The sequence below is a fragment of the Nannobrachium achirus genome (genome assembly GCF_963921795.1).
Source record: "Nannobrachium achirus genome assembly, contig: SCAFFOLD_159, whole genome shotgun sequence".
NCBI lineage: Eukaryota > Metazoa > Chordata > Actinopteri > Myctophiformes > Myctophidae > Nannobrachium > Nannobrachium achirus.
This window is the reverse complement of record NW_027665021.1, coordinates 62,328-83,766: the sequence shown is the minus strand read 5'-3', so window position 1 is coordinate 83,766 and position 21,439 is coordinate 62,328. Positions and strand designations below refer to the sequence as shown.

The following is a 21,439-nucleotide window of genomic DNA, read 5'->3' as shown; positions in this document are numbered from 1 at the left end:
ATAATAATAATAATAAATATAGCTGCAATCAGCGATAAAGTGGCCAAGCCATGAAAAGCAGGAAAGCAAAAAAGCATCAAGGGAAAGCAAAGAAGAAATCAAAGAAAAACTAGAAGCAGTGTTCTTCCGAACAGGTTGCCGGCAGGTCAGGTGTTTTTTTTTTTTTTTTGGCCTAGTGGTGACTCTATAATAGGCCAAAGTGAAAAGGGTGCCAGGCCTTCTTGGGCCTTTCTCGGCAATCAGACGCTGCATGCGGGATTTGAGGCATTTAGTTCCAAAAATGTGTTTTGCAAAAGTTGACCCGCTGGTGGCGCTATAACAGGCCAATGTGAGAAGGGTGGCATCTGTTCCTTGGCCTAGTGGGAATGTGTGTGCAAAATCTCACACACATAGCAGGCTGCGTTCATAATTTGAGATGTTTTGTTCAAAAAGGAGCAATCCTGCAAAACCTTGGAATTCAATGTTAGCCAATTAGATAGAATATGATATCGGACAAATCTGTCATGATTACATCACTGCAGAGATACTGTGTACTGATTTGTGTGATTTTCGGATCAAATCTGAAGGAGTAATATCGAAGAATGTGTTTTACATACTGTAAGTCGGCCTTCTGGTGGCGCTATAAATGGCAGATGTGAAAAATGCAGGGCACAGGTTTTTCCTTGGCCTCTGGGAATGTGCATACAAAGTTTTACACTAATCGGTGGAGTTATAGGTAAAAGCACAAATTGGCCATTACACAACATGTATGCAAAAGACTGTATATGCAACAGACATAAAATACTGTGATACTATTCACCTGGACAGTTTATGATGCTGTACATAGTAAATAAGCTTTGCTGAGCCACGAGGCCCATATGACTCAGCCAAGTCATGAGTCTATCTCTTGTTACTGTAGCGTGAGGCACACCCCCAGGACACCCCCTGGACATGGCGCTAGTATGTCGCAGCGACTTACCCCCAATCCAACTTTTTATGCTAAGTGCCAAGCAGGGAGGCACTGGGTCCCATTTTTTAGAGTCTTTGGTATGACACGACCAGGGTTTGAACTCGGATCTCCCAGTCTCAGGGAAGACACTCAAACCACTAGGCCACTGAGCTGGTACATGATATCATGGCAATCCTTCGCTATCACAAAATAGGTGTATACATCACAGTTTGTATTATAATGCTTGGTTCAGGAGTTATGATGCAAAATACATGATTTAGTAATGGCGAATATTAAAATACGCATCAAGGAGAGGCATTTTTGGGAAGGCTCCATATCAGACATTGTTCAAGGACCCAAACTAACCCCAGGCGGGATTCAATCCAACGACCTTCTGCATGAAAGGCATATGCCCTGACCACCACTATATAGACAGCCAAAGATTATGTTATTCATGTTTGTTAAAAAAAAAAAAAAGGCTGAGTGCCTTGATTTTATTGAATTTATTTTTTCATATTTTGGAGGATTGGGGTGAAATCAATCTGAGTAAATGTAATCTGAGTATTTCTGAAATTTTCGAGTGATCATATTTTCTTTCAACAGAAAAATAACGGCCGGTAGAGATTTAAACATTAAATATGAAGTGATCTAGAGTTAGATCAGACGTGTCAACATTAAAGAGTTTGACATTCACACATGCCATGGGCATCCAGGATGTTAACATCAACTCAACCCACCATGGGGTTTGAACTCACAACCTTCGGTGTATCAGGCATCGGCACTAACCACTACACTACAGCAGTCACACACAATTGACCAATCATTTAAAAAAATGTTTCATGTGATTATAATTACATCTAACGATGCTTCTCCTCCATTCACGTTTGGTGAATGTAGCCTTGGCCAGGAAAATGTGATGTCTTCCGGCGGTAACCATCGATCATCAGGTGTTTCGACCCGTGAACCCTCCGCTACACCCTCCTGATGGCCGGGTTGGCAGTGGTGGCCAAATCACTGCCCATGTCCTCCTCCTGGCCAAGGCTAAACTCCCCTCTCCTGCTCTATTTGTTTTTCCCCAACAAGAGGCTCCTCTGGGGAGGTATTGGGTGGGTCCCTCCTGAGGTCTTGAGGTGACACAGGTGCGTAGAGTTCTCCAGTACTGTGGGGTTATTCCTGCCTGGAGCTCTCCTTCGTCTCACCAACTCACCAACCAAGTTGTGCACTGCACCTGTGACCCCTCTTCTCTACACTTGGCCCTGGCTTGATGTATTTTTACCTTTTGTGTTCCTGCAGATGTTCTCGCAGTGAAACTTTACTTCCAGTTTCTCCCCAGCTGATGTTGTTTAGGTGAGCCGTTATGTTTGTATTGTTGAGTCTCACATACTCCCCCCCTGTCGGGAGACTCTGAGGGTATCTGTATAAATGTCTGTAGCTTGAGTTGGTGCCCTCTCGCGAGTGCTGTGCATGAGGTTGCTAACCTCATACACCCACGCCAGGCTCTTCCTGGTGGTCATCTGTCTCTCCAGCATCACCGACCTTCCTCGCTCACTGGTTGCCCAGAGTTCTATGATTGTAATTACATCTAACAATGATAACAATGGTAATGTACTTGACACACTGAGTGCCTTCTTTCAAAATGATATAGCGCCCCACTTTGGCCAATTGGGGTAAGATTGGTTTCAGTGATATTTGGACTAACCCTCTACAGTAGTTCATCATGAACATTTGACTTTGCATGTATGTTTTAGAGGCAGAAGAATAATTTGCATAAAACTGCAATATTCATTGAATTATTAAAAAAGAATGTTTCAATTTAAAAAAAATCCGATCTGACAGATCTTTAGATATTGGTCCAAACTTCATGTAAAAAAATAATGCGGAAAATCTAAGGGCGGAGCTTACTTAACAAACACAGAGATGTCTTCCGCTTGAGTCAAGGCACGCGTGTAAGCAAGTTGCATGTCTTCAAACGAAACGAGGCATGACTTATGCCTGTTTAAAGTTTGAATTTTCAAACGCTTCGTATAGCGCCCCCCCTTTGGCCAATTGGAATAAGATTGGTTTCAGTGATATTTGGACTAACCCTCTACATCTTTGCAAATGCCATGAATGTGCCACTTTGCATGTATGATTTAGAGGCAGAAGAATAATTTGCATGAAACTGCAATATTCATTTAATTATTAAAAAAATAATGTTTCACTTTAGAAAAAATCCGCCGAGACAGATCTGACCGTATTGGTCCAAAGTTCATGTAAAAAAGGTTTCGTGCACGTGACATGAAAATCCCAGGAAGAGATGGATTTTGACTGTTTTTCATATAATTCAAAGTGGTGGGAGAACTAAAGGTCAGAGGTCAAAAGTCAAAATGTAAAAGTTGTTTGGCATGAGGAGACGCATACATGTATACAGGTTTCATGGCTGTACCTCAAACACAGCATGAGCTATACTTGTTCAAAGTTTGCAAGTTTGCAAGGCTTCTTACAGCGCCACCCTTTGGTCGATTGTTGCGAGCTTCGTGTTTTAGCCGTTTGGCATAGTCCTCTGCCATACTGCCGAGTTTCGTAAAAAGTGACTGCATGGTCAAGCCACCAGAGAAAAAGTGGCGAAAGAATAACCAGTAAGACTCCCTAATCGGGAGATAAGTGACCGTCAGGTCGCAGCGTGATTTTAGGCCAAAATGTGTAGAAGTGTGGAAAAATGTGTATGTAAAAATCGGCCTGATGGTGGCGCTATATGGGACAGATGCATGTTGATGAGATGAGTGTAGCCATACTGTGTACCGATTTGCGTGATTTTAGGGCAAAATCTGTAGGAGCAGTGTCCAAAAAAGTGTTTTAAAAAATCGGCCTGAAGGTGGCGCTAAATGGGACATATCCATGTTGATGAGATGAGTGTGCTGCATTTGTGGTCATGTGACCATTATATTTTCAAGCCCCTTGAATTTCCCCCTTGCCACGAAGGTTACACATTTCTATTGTTGTTTACACAGTCTATGTCATACACTTCTATTGACTGTTCTCTGATTTATTGATTTATTGATTGAACTCTTGATTTATTGATTGAATTCTTGAATTAGTTATAAATGTAAACATGTAATCACAGAGGTACAGTCAGATATCAAGACTAAAAGCATAACACAATACTTTATTAGTCATAAATGTAAACAGAGTCAGACATTAAAGGAGTAGTTCACCCCCAAAATGACTTATTTTCTATTGATTAGTCATGCCATGGAGAATTGATGTTTTGCGATTTGTTGCATTCCTAAGACAAAAAAAGGATTATGGTCAATTTAACCTGATGGTTTCCCCATCCAGTGCCATGCATTTGGGTCCCCATGCGGAATCAATGGGGGTAAATTTACAATAATCACATTTTTGCCTTAGGAATGCAATAAATACCAACAATTCTTATTGAACTCAAGTCTCTATGGCATGAGTAATCAATAGAAAAAAAGTCATTTTGGGGGTGAACTACTCCTTTAAGGCTAAAAAAACACAATACTTTAGTCATACATGTAAACAGAGGTACAGTCAGACATTAAGGCTAAAAGGATAACAATACTTTATTAGTCATAAATGTAAACAGAGGTACAGTCAGACATTAAGGCTAAAAGGATAACACAATACTTTATCAGTAGGGGTGTAACGATACATTTTAATAGCGATTCGATACATATCACGATACATGGTTGACGATACGATACACAGACGATATTGGTTCATTCATGACGATACGATACGATTCGATTCAATGATTTAAAATCGATATAGTAACTATTTAGCAAAGAAATTAAATCTGTGTGAAAGGTGTGGATAGTACAGGTTTTTAAGGGAAACATGCATTATTATGGATATAAATAAGTAAACACAGTGATTATCTGCCAAATACATGGACATTGTATATTGGCAAACCTGCACCTTGACATGAACCCAGAGATTACACACATTTATCGATAGACCAGTGAAGCTATATGGAAAGGAAAAGTAATTAAACCCCTGCTTTTACATTCTTTCATCTTAAAAATGCTAAATACAATTCACAATAGGTAGTATCGATACAATCGATTCTTTGCAGTCATAAATGTAAACAGAGGTACAGTCAGACATTAAGGCTAAAAGGATAACACAATACTGTATTAGTCATAACTGTAAACAGACATTAAGGCTAATTAAGGTGGGTAGCCAGGGCATGTTTGTCTTTCTCCTAACCCTTATCCAAGTGCTCACCACCTTTACACAGACCTGCAGTTAACAACATCTCAGCACATCTATCAGTCATGTTGTCACTTGTAACTAGGGATGGAGCTCGTTAATTTTTATTGATAATGAGCACCTTATTGATCCTGCTTATTGAGCCGGGCTTTTATCCAGCCCACTGTTCAGCGTTTTCTAATATTTTGTGGAAAGATATAACCCACGACTGTGAGTTTGTTGCCGACCACATGAAGATGACAATTGAAAAAAGTTACAAATATCATTAAAACAATCATTCATTAGTGTGCAATAAGTGTTAAATGGCTTAATATTATGAATAGTACTGTAATAATTTCTTGATCGCCTCTTGTCTTGATTGTTTAAACATGACAACATGGGCCACTATGCTCAATAACAAGCTTGATAAGCCCAAAGCTTATTGATACCGGGTAATCAATAAATCTGTTATCGGGTTATCGAGCTACCCTTGTTTAGGTCTCCATCCCTACTTGTAACACATACAGTGTGCTGTCATCTTAAAATATCATAAATGTCATTTATACTAACAGGTATGAAGACATGTTTAACCACCCCAGGCGGGTCATATAAAAACCTGGAGTAATGCTTTAGTAAAATGAAAAACTAATCATAATAATGAAGGAATATTATATGTAGAACGTGTTTGTTTGTGTAGCGCACATCATCATTGCTGAGAAGTCATGATGTTTGATACACAAACATACTCTTTGTACACACGCACGCACGCATGTACACACACACATGCGTATGTACACACGCGTGCGTGCGTGTGTGTACGTGTGTGCGTCCATGCATGTTGTCTTCCCAGAGTCCCAGAGTCCAGTAAATGTTTGGGTCAATATTTGTTAGGTTAGAGGTGGGGGTGAGTTCCAGAGGGTTCATGGGTGCTGTTGGCATCGCTGGTGTGTTTGTTTGCTTCCTGGGTGAATTCCAGGAGGTTGGCATCACCATGCAGACCTGAGGGGTCGAGAGACCAATCCATGTTAGCCGTAAACACACCGCCTTACACCAGCGTCCAATCAGAACAAGACAGCCTAGCAGCAACAACCAATAAATTGAGCTGAACGACACCCAACAGTCCAGATGTTTCCAGAATGAAGGCTGCTCCAGATGATTCCAGAATGAAGGCTGCTCCAGATGTGTCCAGAATGAAGGCTGCTCCAGATGTTTCCAGAATGAAGGCTGCTCCAGATGTTTCCAGAATGAAGGCTGCTCCAGATGTTTCCAGAATGAAGGCTGCTCCAGATGTTTCCAGAATGAAGGCTGCTCCGGTGCTGCTTGTGCTGCTGCTGTTGTGTGTGTGTGAGGTGGGGGTGGGGGGGGCTCAGGAGTGCCCCCCCTCCCTGAGCGATGTGATGAGGGAGGTCCACGGCCTGAAAGCAGGTTGGTTCAAAACTGTTTCTCTGTGATATTCACTCACTCATTCATTTTTCATTCATTAATTCATTCATTCATTCATTCATTCATTCAATCATTCATTCATTCATTCATTCATTCATTCATTCATTCATTCATTCACTCATCCATCCATCCATCCATGTTTCTTTGGTGTAACGTCAGAGGTCCAACAAGGTGTTGTGTAGCCATGCCAGCATCGGGGGTCCTTGGTGGAAGAGTCTGGCTTCCGAGGGTGGTCTGTATAAAGGGCAGGTGGTGATGGTTGGCAGTCTGCTCAGGGTCACTGCACTCACCAGCCAGGCCCCACTTCTTCATTGATGTTTTAAAGCGACTGACCCCAGTTTGTAGGCGGTTCAGTGTGGTCCATTGCCGGCGTGGGAGGTCGTCTCCTCCTATGGCGCCACCTCCTGGGTCCAGGATGTAGCGATGGAGGCGGGAGGGCCCGGCTGACTCCTCCTTCCAAGCTGCTGCCAACCATGCATCTCTGGAGATCTCCTCAGAGGTGGAATAGTATGGAGGACGAAAAATATATTAATAAATGATATTATAAATACAGAAATGCAAAAATAGATAAATAAATATGGAAAGAAATGTAAAAAAGAATAATTAAATGTATATATGTATGTACTATTTTATGTATTTATGTATTTAAATATGTGTCTATTTATTTATAAATGTATTTATATTTTATTTATGTATATATTTATTTGTATAAATACATTTGTAGACATATATATACATTTAATTATTCTTTTTTACATTTCTTTCCATATGTATTTATTTATTTATTTATTTATTTTTGCATTTCTGTATTTATATCATTTATTAATTTATGTATTTATTTTGAATTATGTCATTTTTCGTCCTCCATATCCATCCATCCATCCATCCATCCATCCATCCATCCATCCATCCATTCATTCATTCATTCATTCATTCATTCATTCATTCATTCATCCATCCATCCATCCATTCATTCATTCATTCATTCATTCATTCAATCATTCAATCATTCATTCTCTCTCTCCAGCAATGGCTGCCAGGTGTGCCATCCAGAAGAAGCTGGACACTCTCCAATCTAGTGAATGGATTTTGTATGCATTTTTGAGAAAAGAAAAACTACGAATAAAATAAAATAGAAAAGAAAATTTCTAAGACATTTTAAGTGTGCCTGCAGCTCGCTAAGTGTGTGCAAACTTGTGTAGTAGTTGATGTTAACATTAGCATTCTTTCATTAACATTGACATCAGCATTAGTATTATCATTAGCATTTTTAGTATTAGCTAGCATTAGCATTTTTAGCATTAGCATTTCTAACATTAGCATTAGCATTTTTAGCATTAACATTTGTTAACATTAGCATGTTTAGCATTAGCATTACTATTTTAGCATTAGCATTTTTCACATTAACATGTGTTAGCATTAGCATTTTTCACATTAGCATTAGCATGTTTAGCTTAGCATTAGCGGTAGTAGCGGTTAGCATTAGCAGTTAGCTGTTGGGACTGTGGGACCACCCACCGAGTTTGAGACCAGTAATGTGTTGGGAATTGGAGTTATGGATGTTTAAAGCCCAGCCAATAGGAAGGCAGAGAGGGCGGGCTTAATCAATTACAGATCATTCCTATTGGCCGTGTAAGTACAGACATCAAATTCTGAGACAGTACAAAACTGGAGTTATAGCTGTTTAAAGCTCAGCCAATAGGAAAGTAGGGGCTTAAGAGGGGGCGGGGCTTAAGTAATAAGTCCCTATTGGCCGTTTGAGTCCAGACACAAAGTTTCAAGACTGTACCATGCTGTGAACAGTATTTATGGATGTTTAAAGCTCAGCCAATAGGAAGAGAGGGGGTGGCCATCCATCCATCCATCCATCCATCCATCCATCCAACCATGCATTCATTCATTCATTCATTCATTCATTCATTCATTCATTCATCCATCCATCCATCCATCCATCCATCCATCCATCCATCCATCCATTCATTCATTCATTCATTCATTCAATCATTCAATCATTCATTCTCTCTCTCCAGCAATGGCTGCCAGGTGTGCCATCCAGAAGAAGCTGGACACTCTCCAATCTAGTGAGTGGATTTTGTATGCATTTTTGAGAAAAGAAAAACTACGAATAAAAGAAAATAGAAAAGAAAATTTCTAAGACATTTTAAGTGTGCCTGCAGCTCGCTAAGTGTGTGCAAACTTGTGTAGCGGTTGATGTTAACATTAGCATTCTTTCATTAACATTGACATCAGCATTAGTATTATCATTATCATTTTTTCATTAGCATTTTTAGTATTAGCTAGCATTAGCATTTTTAGCATTAGCATTTCTAACATTAGCATTAGCATTTTTAGATTAACATTTGTTAACATTAGCATGTTTACCATTAGCATTACTATTTTAGCATTAGCATTTTTCACATTAACATGTGTTAGCATTAGCATTTTTCACATTAGCATTAGCATGTTTAGCTTAGCATTAGCGGTAGTAGCGGTTAGCATTAGCAGTTAGCTGTTGGGACTGTGGGACCACCCACCGAGTTTGAGACCAGTAATGTGTTGGGAAGTGGAGTTATGGATGTTTAAAGCCCAGCCAATAGGAAGGCAGAGAGGGCGGGCTTAATCAATTACAGATCATTCCTATTGGCCGTGTAAGTACAGACATCAAATTCTGAGACAGTACAAAACTGGAGTTATAGCTGTTTAAAGCTCAGCCAATAGGAAAGTAGGGGCTTAAGAGGGGGCGGGGCTTAAGTAATAAGTCCCTATTGGCCGTTTGAGTCCAGACACAAAGTTTCAAGACTGTACCATGCTGTGAACAGTATTTATGGATGTTTAAAGCTCAGCCAATAGGAAGAGAGGGGGTGGGCTTCAGCAATTACAGCTTATTCCTATTGGCTGTCTAAGTGCACACAGCGAGTTTCGAGACGGGACCATGCGGCAAACTGGAGTTATAGCTGTTTAAAGCTCAGCCAATAGAAAGATAGGGGCGGAGCTTAAGAAGTAAATTCAAACTCAATGGGGTTTTTGGGTGTAGTTTTTAACGAATTACGTCGCCATGGTAACGCGGATCGGAAAGAAAAGTAGTAGCACCCCATTCCCGGCTGAGCCGCACGTTTTGATGTAGCCTATATATTGCGGGGGTGGCGTAAATTGTGCGGCTGTTATTATGTGCCAAATTTGCCAAAACGTGCCAATATATATATGTAACAGTATGTTTGGGTAACTCAGGACGTTCATTGTAAGAGCGCTTGTTTTGTAGTTCACCACACACTAATCACCACCAGATGGCGACGACAGCCCATAGACAGCCATTCACTAGTGCAGGCCCTGACGTCACTCGTTTGCGACTCTCTTTCTTTATTTACTAGCCTAGCTGGGCGGTGTTTAGCCATTAGCTTAGCCATTAGCTTAGCCATTAGCTTACTATGAGCGTTTATCGTGGGCTTGCCCAGGCCTTACGGCCTGGGCATAAATATAACGATTGCATTCACCACGGCTTCGTAACTCGGCCTGGCCCGCTCTTCGCGGCCACTCGCGCCTGCGGCGCTCGGGGGCGAAGAGCAGGACCAAGGTCCGCTGGCCTTCGCGCCGCTTGCAATGTCGTGGACAATCGAGAGGCTCCGCCTGGAGGACGTTGTTGTGGGCGACCGCTTGTTCCGCCCCGTGCGGCACCACGAGTGCTCCGTTTCTCGACCGTCCTGTTTCTCTAACAAACCGTGACATATATATATATCGTGGCAGTATTTATTGAAAAGTAGCCAACTACGCCACCTAGGGTATTGCGCCCTAGGAAATAGTTTTTTGAAATAACGAGTAAAGAACCAGTAAAGAACCACCTGAATACATAAATGACTACCCACAAGGTTCGTGTTTTTTTTTTGTTTTTTGTTTTTTGTTTTTTTCAGATTTGGCTTCCAGATTGTCTGCGAGTGAAGCCAAGATGGGAGAAGATATTGTGAAGTTACTCCAGGAACTGCAGAAAAGCCGTCAGTAATCTGCCTGCGTCAACTAAGTTGTGTCTGTTATGTGTCAGCCCTTGTGCTGGTGTACTGTTTTTAAAGAAATAAATCCAATAAAATACTAATTTGGAAAAAAAAGAAAAAAAAAAGAAACGCTAAGGTATTGAGAAAAAAATACACATAAAAACGGTGCACAAAAAGTAAGGAAACATGACTTTTGTCCATTATATCTCCTCAATAATACCAATTGGTTTTATAGTTTACATCATTTTTATCGATGTATATCATTTTATATCATTTTTTATCACCTTTGCAACGAGGTACAGCTTGTAAGCATCAGGCATTCGTGGAATGAGCAATACAGCCAAACGAGTGGGTAGCGCTGACCCGAAATTAGCCAAAAATGGCCTGTAATACTGTTATGTTGGTGTTCACCTTTGTTGCTTGGAGCATGGAAGATCGCACTCTCCCACAGTAATAAGGAAAAGAAAAAACAACACATATTGGTCATGTATTCACTTTATTAATGTTACACTCAGTGTCAGGGTCACAACATCTTGGCACCTCCTCCTCATGCTGGTCACCAACCTGTGGGATGGCATCCCATTCCTCAACCAGGATGGTTGGTCACTCTAGCACGTACAGCTCACCCAAGCTGATCCCACAAGTGTTCAACTGGGTTGAGGTCTGGACTCACGGCAGGCCATTCCATCCTCTCCACTCCCACATTCTGGAGGTTCTCTCTGATGATCCTGGCTCTGTGGGGGCGAGCGTTGTCATCCTGGAGGATAGCATTAGGTCCCACATTCTGGCAGAACCCATGCATGCTCAGGTGACTGGCACACACCTGTGACTGGCACACACCTGTGATTGGCACACACCTGTGACTGGACTGGCACACACCTGTGACTGGACTGGCACACACCTGTGACTGGCACACACCTGTGACTGGCACACACCTGTGACTGGTACACACCTGTGACTGGCACACACCTGTGACTGGTACACACCTGTGACTGGTACACACCTGTGGCTGGCACACACCTGTGACTGGCACACACATGTGACTGGCACACACCTGCCAGCACTTGAAGCCCAGAACAAGAGTGAATACCAACAGAACAGTCTTACAGGCCATTTTGGTTCATTTTGGGTCGGCGCTACACACACGTTTGGCTGTGTTGCTCATTCAATGAATGCACGTTGCTTACAAGCTGTACCTTGTTGCAACAGTTTTTCATATAATTCAAAATAGTGGGAGATCTATAATACTACCCTACAAAGTAACTACGTACAAGAATTTCATTAAACATGGGTTTAAAAGTGTTACAGCTGATCAGCCAAATGAGATAAAGGCATAAAAGTGATATTACACTGATAGTATATCTGTTCTTGAGCTAATTGTTCATCCCCCAATGTCATGAAGGCTAATTTGACTTTTGGGCGACACAAATAAGTTGGTGTATCCGAAAATGTAGTTGCTGCACTCTGCCTTTGTAGGGCAATATAGGTCTGAGGTCAAAAGTCAAAACACTAAAGTTGTTCCGCATGAGGATATGGATGTGGTACATGTAGTTCTAGAGTCTATAATGTGAATTATCTGGGTCAAACCCAGTGTACTGCTGCATGGTTTATGATTGGTTCTTTCTTACAGGTTTTGAATTGGTGCAAAACGACCTGGCCAACGTGACTGACAGTTACAAACTGCTCCATTCCAGTTATCAACAGTTGATCTCCACATGCAACCCAGTCACTGAAGAAGAGCAGAAGAAGAGGCTGAATAATCTGTGTGGTCAGTGAGACATCAGTGTTTTTATTCTCTGTTACATCATGTTAATCATTTATTGCGACCGTCAGGTCGCACTTACTATCAAAACCTCCACCAGCTGTTCGTCCGTCCGTCCGTCCGTCCGTCCGTCCGTCCGTCCGTCCGTCCGTCCGTCCGTCCATCCGTCCGTCCGTCCGTCCTTCAGTCTGTCACACGTCATACGTCACACTTTTGCCCTGCTCATATCTCCGCAACCGTTGCCCCGATTTTGCACACATACTCCTTGCCTGCCAAATCACAACCTCCACCCAATTCACACATGACCCTCTTCTAGCGCCACCATGAGGCCGATTCTTGTAAAACAAGAAGACATTACTACCCTGTACCAAACAATTAGTGAAAATAGCAGATCTACAAGCTCACAACGAGTTGCTTCGCACTGCGTTGTGACCCATACAACGTGTCCGCCGCATCGGTCCCGATCCCAGTGTTAGGAAACAGCTGGTTCTGGTACACCATAGCCATTAGCCACTAGCTAGCCCAAACATTAGCCAGGCAGCACAGCAGCATAACATAGCATTCATCATTACAAGTCTATTAGCCACGACTCACCAGTGAGGACGCCAGGGCTAGCAGAGGGCGATGTTTAATGCCTTTATAGCCTAGGTTGTGTTGTCTTGGTGTTCTGTTTATATTCCTTTATGCCAGTATTGTAGGCTATAATTCACCGAGTCCATGACGCATGTTACGCACGGAGAGACAGACGCTCAGACAAGTTAAAAGGGAAGTCCTTTGAAAGCCATTTCCTCTCTAAACAGTGCCCAGAAGCACATTTCAAAACAAGAGTCTTTCTTTTTTTTTTTGTCTATACAATCGATCATTCAACACATGTTTATTTTGAAATTGTACTGGAAATAGAAGTAGCCAACAATAGCTCCTACTTCACGCCACTGATGTCAGAGCCTCTACTTGCCGATTGGCAATATTTTTCCCCCAACCCCCCTTTAGGGGGTGCGGTGGGCGGTGCGGTGGGACGTGGGGGAGGGGGTGCGGCCGCACCTCCAGCACCCCTACTTCCCTCGGTTATGTTAGAGAGGCAGGGGCTGACATTTCTAAAAGGGCCCTTTGGTGAAAATATCACAAAATAGCAGACCTCCAAGCTCACAAGGTCGGCTATTTTTGGTGCTTGATACCACACTAAACTAAGTATAATCAAGTAAATGCTGGAGATGTGGCGTAACGCGTAACGGCATGTATTTCTCCACAGAGAGGGCAGGGTTCTTTCAACATAAGATGCTGCATTCAAGTTCAGGAGAGTTTGGACAAGACAATTCTTTTAATGAATTAATAAACCTTAGATCAGTGACATCACGAAGATGTACTCTACAAGCCAAAGAGTACATCGTCATGATGTCACAGATCACATGACCCCACAATCAATCCTCCAGTTCTAGGCAACACAGAAGGATGGGACTTTTTTCTTATTTCCACACAACAACTCAAGATATCTCTAAGGGAGATACCAGCCACCTGTCTGAGTAAACCCATGTTGGCCGTTTGCACCCGCGACCTTATACTTTGGGTCATGACCCACACTTCATGACCATAGGTCCAGTTCTAGGCAACACAGAAGGATGGGACTTTTTTTCTTATTTCCACACAACAACTCAAGATATCTCTAAGGGAGATACCAGCCACCTGTCTGAGTAAACCCATGTTGGCCGTTTGCACCCGCGACCTTATACTTTGGGTCATGACCCACACTTCATGACCATAGGTGAGAGTAGGAAGGAAGATTGCTCGGTAGACAGAGAGCTTTGCCTTCTGGCTCAACTCTTTTTTCTTCACCACAATGTGATTTAGCAACTGCAAAACCGCTCCTGCTGCTCCTTCTCCGTCTTCCCCTTTCTCTTATTCGTGAACAAGACCCAGAGATACTTAAACTCCTTCACCTGGAGTAAAGCCTCATTCCCTACTTGGACTGCACAATCCATCGGTTTCCTGCTGAGAACCATGGCCTCAGATTTAGAGATGCTAATCCTCATTCCGGCCACCGCACACTCTACTGCGAACCGATCCAGTGAGAGCTGAAGGACTGGGACCGATGGTGCCATCAGGACCACGTCATCCGCAAAATGCAGTGAAGCAACCTTTAGCTCACCGAGCCTTATACCTTCTCCTCCACCACTTCGCCTCGAGATCCTGTCCATGAATATCACAAACAGGACAAACCCATTGTAACTTCAAACTCCACTTTAACCATTACAGATGGGTTCTGGTGACTCATACTGTCCTCCTAATACGTGAGCTGGACGTGTGTCTTTAATTACTGCTAATTCTTTTGGAAAATAAATAAATACATGCAAGAAAAATAATATATAGTTAAGTTATGTTGAACATGAGTGGTATTCCTCTTTAGCCCTTCAATATAGACAAGAGAGTTTGGTGTCAAATATACACCTTTTCTATTTAAAAAACATACAAACATACACTCACAGTACATACATACACAAATAAAGAAATACTAATATTATATTATGGCGGCTGTAGCTCAGGATGGTAGAGCAGGTTGGCCAATGATCCATGCGTCGGCGGTTCCAATCCCGGCTCCTCCTGTCAACATGTCGAAGTGTCCCTGAGCAAGACTCTGAACCCCAAGTTGCTCCTGGTGAGCAGGTTGGTGCCTTGCATGGTTTCCTCTGACATCACTGTATGAATGTGTGTGAATGGGTGAATGTAATGAATGTGTGTGTGAATGGGTGAATGTAATGAATGTGTGTGAATGGGTGAATGTAATGAATGTGTGTGTGAATGGGTGAATGTAATGCACAATGTTAAGCGCCTTGGATAAAGGCGCTGTATAAATGCACCATTTACAATTTAATATTGATGGAGAAATGTGAGAACATCTTCCAGGGTGAACAGATGGGTAATTCTGAAAAGGAAATCATCATTAGACACATCAGGGGGGGGACATTATCCAAACAATAGCAGATCTACAAGCTCACAACGTGTTGCGTTGTGATTTTGTAGATTATTACAACATGGCCTAGAGGTCACCATGCAGGCAATAATTAACTCCCTCCTTCCTAGTTCCCCAACAGTCAGCCAACACCTGTTTAAAAGGTTAAATACAGTATTATGCTTTATTAAGTGTGCCTGCCATGCAATGCAATGGCAAAACACTTATTGTAATCCGCCATACTTAAAGCTATACTGTGTAAGATGCTCAACTAGTGGTCAGTAGCCCTATAGCAAACCGCGGTCGCGTCCGCGTCTTTCGGCCGTTTTTCGTACCTTCACACCCCCGCGTCTGCCTCCACCTCGCCGAGATCTATCTTTAGAGGGGTCCCTGGTTACTGTGCGTTCAGGCATTCCGGAGAAACGGACTACTTCACCCTGCCTGGTAGGCGAGATTACCTTTTGAGTATAGAGACACACGGGCGACTACAAATATGGCCGCCATAGCGACCCCACTTCAAGATGCGCTGTGATTGGCCGGCAGTGTATAACCCTCGCTGTGATTGGCCGGTAGTGTGATGACGTAATTTTTCCGCGAAAACCGGGGCCCGGTCAGGATCATAGAAAACATATAAAGAGAAGGCTTTAGAAGCTGAAAATAACGGTGTGGGTGTTTAGCGATTTAACAGTTAGGACAATTTTAAGATTTGTTTTATAAAAAAAGTTACATGGTATAACTTTAATAATAATAATAATCACGATCCCACAAATTTCGGCACGTAATAACTGCCGCAGAATCAAAACGTGCGGCTCGGCCGGGAATGGGGTGCTATTACTTTTTTCTTTCCGATCCGTGTTACCATGGTGACGTAATTCGTAAAAAACTAGAAGGTCGGCCGGCTATGCCGGCCTCCCCTCTAGGTCGCCGCGTTGCATCTATAGGAGTAGATATTCGTCGAAAACAAACCCCTGAGGTACAGGGTGGCTTTGATCAGATTCCATTGCAATTGGGCAGTTTATGTTGCTGTTACAATTAAACAGCACAACATGCACCAACAACCAGTTGTGAGTCAGGCACCAAAAGGCCTTGGGTTAGGGTTAGGGTTTGATGCGTAGACTGTATGTGGACTGGAATCCTGCTTTATTTTCCCTTGCTGCTTTCTTTAGCTTTTTCCTGCTTGGCCACTGCTTGCAGCTATATTTGATTGTTGCACATTTGTCTGTGTTTGTTGGTGTGTAAAAGGCACACATACTAATGTCGACATTGTAGAAGCTAACAACACTGCCGTGGAGTTCTATATCTGTGTTTATCAATCTATGTATGTATCTATCTACTATATTATAATATATGCTATATACTACCAGTAAAACGGCCTAAGGGCAAGCTAAGGATTATTATCATTAATCAAGCTATTTATTTATTTATGTATTTATTGGTGGTACATTTATTATGGAGAGAAGTGACTGTTATGCCTCTGCTCTTTCTGTGTGTGTAATGGCCAAATATGTTTTTTGAGAAAAGTTTTTTGAGAAAAAAAAAAGTTTTTTGAGAAAAAAAAAGTTGTTTGAGGAAAAAAAAAGTTTTTTGAGAAAAAAAAAGTTTTTTGAGAAAAAAAAAGTTTTTTGAGAAAAAAAAGTTTTTTGAGAGAAAAAAAAGTTTATATTCCATTAAAAATGGTTTAAAATACATTTTTGGCATTCTTTGGTGCCCTCTAGGGGGCTGGCACTGGAAGCGTTAAAAGGTTAGATACAGTATTATGGTTTATTAATAACAACAGTCAGCTAACACCCGTTAAAAGGTTTGTTAATAAAACTAGAAAATAGTGTTCCTTCGAAACAATTGTGGGCTCGCTTCAAGCTAAAAAACAATGGCTATAAAAGTACAAATTTTCAAGATCGCAGCCAGTGCTCTCTTTGATGTTACTGATGCAATTGGATGCTGCATGCATGATTTGAGGCATTTTGTTCCAAAAATGTGTTATGCAAAAGTTGACCCACTGGTGGCGCTATAACAGGTCAATGTTAGAAGGGTGGCATCTGTTCCTTGACTTAGTGGGAATGTGCTTGCAAGATTTCACGCACATCGCAGGCTGTGTTCATGATTTGAGGTGTTTTTGGCCACTTTATCGCTGTATTTATTATTATTATTTTATTATTTTTTTGTGTGCACTTCATCAGCATGTTAGATAAAGTCCTTAGATTGTAGAATGTTTCATGCAAATTGCAAAAAAATCCCAGAATAAAAACGGTTTGAAGCGTTTCACAAACTGCTCAAAATTATATAGCGCCCCCCTTTAGCCAATTGGGGTAAGATCGGTTTTAATTATATTTGGACTAACCCTCTACAGTATTTCATTATGAAAATGTGACTTTGCATGTATGATTTAGAGGCCGAAGAATAATTTGCATAAAACCGCAATATTGAATTGAATTATTAAAAGATTATGTTTCACTTTAAAAGAAATCCGACCGACAGTTTGACTGTATTGGTCCAAAGTTCATGTGAAAAAAAATGTGCGCGTAACGCGAAAATCCCAGGAGGAGATAGATTTTTACTGTTTTTCATATAATTCAAACTGGTGGGAGATCTAAAGGTCAGAGGTCAAAAGTCAGAGCGTCAAAGTTGTTCGGCATGAGGAGACGCATACGTGTATACAGGTTTCATGGCTGTACGTAACAGAGCATGAGCTATACCTGTTCAAAGTTTGCACTTTCGAAGGCTTCCTACGGCGCCACCATTTGGCCGATTGCTGTAAAAAGTAATAGCACACGTCGCCACAGTAAGCTGAACACATTGATGTTTTTTATTTTCATTTTCTGTCTAAGTATGTAGGAGTAGAAGGTGCCAAAGTTTTGAGGAGAACTGTCTGACTGATAGATAAATAATGACAATATCTAAAGTGTGCTCGCCTTTCAGGCGAGCCCACAATGACATGGGTTTGTTACCTCAGGGTGGCCAAACCATAATCAATAACCTGTGCTGAACTTTCGCCAAAAGTATCTAGAAATGACCTGAACTCTACTTAGCTAAAGAAACATGGACAAACTAAACAAAAATGCCACCCTACACCAGTGCACCACTATGCTGTAAGTTAGTTTAAGCACATAAACAGTGTCATTATACACTGCTCAAAAAAATAAAGGGAACAGCCCAGTCCATGTGTACAGTGCAGTGCTCCTCCTGTTCCTCCTTGCACAAAGGACCAGATAGCGGTCCTGCGGCTGGGTTGTTGTCCTCCTACGGCCCCCTCCACATCTCCTGGTGTACTGGCCTGTCTCCTGGTATCGCCTCCATGCTCTAGACACTGTGCTGGGAGACACAGCAAACCTTCTTGCCACAGTGCGCATTGATGTGCCATCCTGGATGAGCAGCACTACCTGAGCAACTTCTGTGGGTTGCAGATACCGCCTCATGCTACCTCTAGTGGTCAGGGCACTGGCAAAATCCAAAACTAACCAAAAATCTGCCAGAAAGGATGAGGACAGGCAAATGGTCTGTGGCCACCACCTGCAAAACCATTCCTTTTTTAGGGGTTGTCTTGCAAATTGCCTCATTTTCACCTGTTGTCTTTTCCATTTGCACAACAGCAGATGAAACTGATTCATAATCAGTGTTGCTTCCTAACTGGCCAGGTTGATATCCCAAAAGTGTGATTGACTTGGAGTTACATTGCAATGATTATGCGTTTCCTTTATTTTTTTGAGCAGTGTATATAATATCTCTTTCTCTCTCTCTCTCTCTCTCTCTCTCTCTCTCTCTCTCTCTCTCTCACTGAGACCAATGCTTGCCTTATATGGTGTCGATCACAAACATGCACCCACCACACACACGCACGCACGCAAGCACGCACGCACGCACGCACGCACGCATGCACACACACACACAAACACACAAACACACACACACACACACACACACACATTGTTGATTGTTTACTGCACACGGTAAGGGTTGGTACATGTGCTGTGTTAAAGCTCTTAATAGAGAGAAACTAAAGATGACAGTGTGCAGAAAATATTTGTAAAAATTATGATCTGTTGAGGACATTTGATCGTCAATCTTAACGAAACTTAAATGTAAAATTATAACTTCGCTTGTAACTTCTTGTAACTTGTAACTTGAGCCAAAAATTACCCAAAAAGTATCTCAGTTACTTGACGAGTTACAGAAATATGAATGGAACTCAGTTACCAGAAAGTTAAAGCAAAATGTAACTTAGTTACGTAACTCAGTTACATGTAACTTTAACTTCCCCAACACTGAGAATGTGATTTAGGATTGATGCCTTATTTGGGCTGTTAGAGAGGTTAAATTGTTTTCACTTTTTGAAGAAAAATGTTGTCAAGTTGTTTTCATATTTGGCTACAGGAGAAACAATGCAATGAAGTGACAACTGCTACATTTCCTTTTCGGTGAAGCAAAAATGGCAACATATTTGACAAGAAGGAACAAAATAGAAATGTTAGTGACCCAGGATTGAATCAGTGTGTGTGTCTCTTTGGTAAGAGTATGGATAGACTTTAGATTTTACAAAGAGATGAAAACATGTGGAAATGTTTGTGCAACAGTGGTGTTACAATGATGTCATCTGTTCAGTCCAGGATCAAGTTTCATGTTTTGGTTTAATGTTTGGGTAAAATAAATGCCTTCTTTGTTATTACTGTGAATATTGAGAGAAATGAAGTAAAGTGTAAGAACAAGTTTAGTTGTTTTTAGCAATGTGTAAATAAAGGTTTTTAAAAGTCTGTCTGTCTGTCTGTCTGTCTCTGTCTCTGTCTCTGTCTCTGTCTCTCTCTCTCTCTCTCTCTCTCTCTCTCTCTCTCTCTCTCTCTCTCTCTCTCTCTAACATAGTGGAACATCAGCCTCTGCCAATGATTGCGTCATGACTTGATGATAATCATAAACATGCAGGCACACTCACAGGCGCGCACGCACGCACGCACGCACTCTCTCTCTCTCTCTCTCTCTCTCTCTCTCTCTCTCTCTCTCTCTCTCTCTCTCTCTACCAGAGCATACTGGAGCAGAACAGAATCTGAGGCCAATGATTGCGTTATCAAAAACATGCAGCCACCACCCACACCCGCACGCACGCACGCACGCACGCACGCACGCACGCACGCACGCACGCACGCACACACACACACACACACACACACACACACACACACACACACACACACACACACACACACAGTAAACCCCTCCCTCCAGGCAGTGAGAACAGCAGGTCATATCAGACAAACTGCTCAGAGTTGTCTTTGGTCTGTGCCTCCAGTGATCATGAAGAAGTGTGGAGCGTTGCTGCTCTTCCTTTTGTGTTTGTGTGAATGTGGGGTTCAGGGAGAGAGAGAGTGGGTCCCCACCATGGAACAGGTAAGGTACTAACTAGGTACAAACTAACTGTTGTGTTTGTGTGAATGTGGGGTTCAGGGAGAGAGAGAGTGGGTCCCCACCATGGAACAGGTAAGGTACTAACTAGGTACTAACTAACTGTTGTGTTTGTGTGAATGTGGGGTTCAGGGAGAGAGAGCCATGGAACAGGTAAGGTACCAACAGCTGGCTAGATATCTTGAAGAGAAACATTTTGATTTACGAGTTCCAATCTGACTCCAGAGAGTCCTATTCCATAGACCAGGGCTCTTCAACAGGGGGACCCCTAGGGCATACATGGGCAACTGGCGGCCCGGGGGCCACATGCGGCCCCCACCTTCACTTAATGTGGCCCGCAGGTTAATACCGGAATACTGATATATTATTGATTTCAGCTGTTACAATTCCAAACATGACCCGCTTTAATTCCGTCAGTCAATATTAGTAGCTTAATGACTAGTATAGTAGTATTAAAATATATTGCGCAGGAAGAATGACGTAGCCAGCTCAGGGGGTAAGAGCTAGGGGTTGACGGCGCGCCCCAGGTGGGCGGGGTCTCGTACCCCGGCCCCTTACCCCAGAGTACTTCAGGAGTGCTTACCTGCCTAGTGTCAGTTGTTAACTCAACGCTGCTACGGAGGTCGCTGCTACGTTGCTATTCAGTTGCCACACTTGTTGCTGCAGGTAGCTGTGCTGCTGCCCACACGTTCGGAGAGGGTGCCTAGCTGGCTGAGTATTTCTGGCTGTTTCTGCTACTTATTATCGCCTAATTCATGTTCTTAGCTGCTAAGCCAAGAAGCTGTGATCTTGGCCAG

The 21,439-nt window shown here is 42.3% G+C and overlaps 2 protein-coding genes across 4 annotated transcripts in view; both read left to right on the top strand.

The window, feature by feature from the left end:
• The first annotated feature begins 6,263 nt into the window (after positions 1–6,263).
• On the top strand, positions 6,264–19,999 carry LOC308280654 (uncharacterized protein). Its single transcript, XM_080754983.1, has 4 exons — positions 6,264–6,547; positions 7,593–7,643; positions 10,471–10,551; positions 12,179–19,999. The coding sequence occupies exons 1-4, from the start codon at positions 6,286–6,288 to the stop codon at positions 12,322–12,324; spliced, it is 540 nt and encodes a 179-aa protein (XP_080611109.1). The 5' UTR covers positions 6,264–6,285; the 3' UTR covers positions 12,325–19,999.
• Positions 20,000–20,467: 468 nt separating this feature from the next.
• The window catches only part of LOC308280653 (CD209 antigen-like protein C), a 38,887-nt gene continuing 37,915 nt past the window's right edge, over positions 20,468–21,439 (top strand). For 2 of the 3 annotated variants that reach the window (XM_080754981.1, XM_080754980.1), the window contains exon 1: positions 20,468–20,627. In XM_080754981.1, the coding sequence (XP_080611107.1) occupies positions 20,535–20,627 (93 nt within the window). In that variant the 5' untranslated portion in view covers positions 20,468–20,534. Of the gene's footprint in view, positions 20,628–20,663; positions 20,718–21,439 lie in introns of those variants that run through there. The other variant, XM_080754982.1, reaches the window with a different exon arrangement.

What these genes read in the sequence shown, in the direction of transcription:
- LOC308280654 (XM_080754983.1), top strand. Translation starts at nt 6,286, where the DNA reads ATGAAGGCTGCTCCAGATGTGTCCAGAATGAAGGCTGCTCCAGATGTT. An exon ending in GCTGGACACTCTCCAATCTA is followed by an intron (nt 7,644 to 10,470) that starts GTGAATGGATTT and finishes TGTTTTTTTCAG; the next exon opens with ATTTGGCTTCCAGATTGTCT. An exon ending in CCAGGAACTGCAGAAAAGCC is followed by an intron (nt 10,552 to 12,178) that starts GTCAGTAATCTG and finishes TCTTTCTTACAG; the next exon opens with GTTTTGAATTGGTGCAAAAC.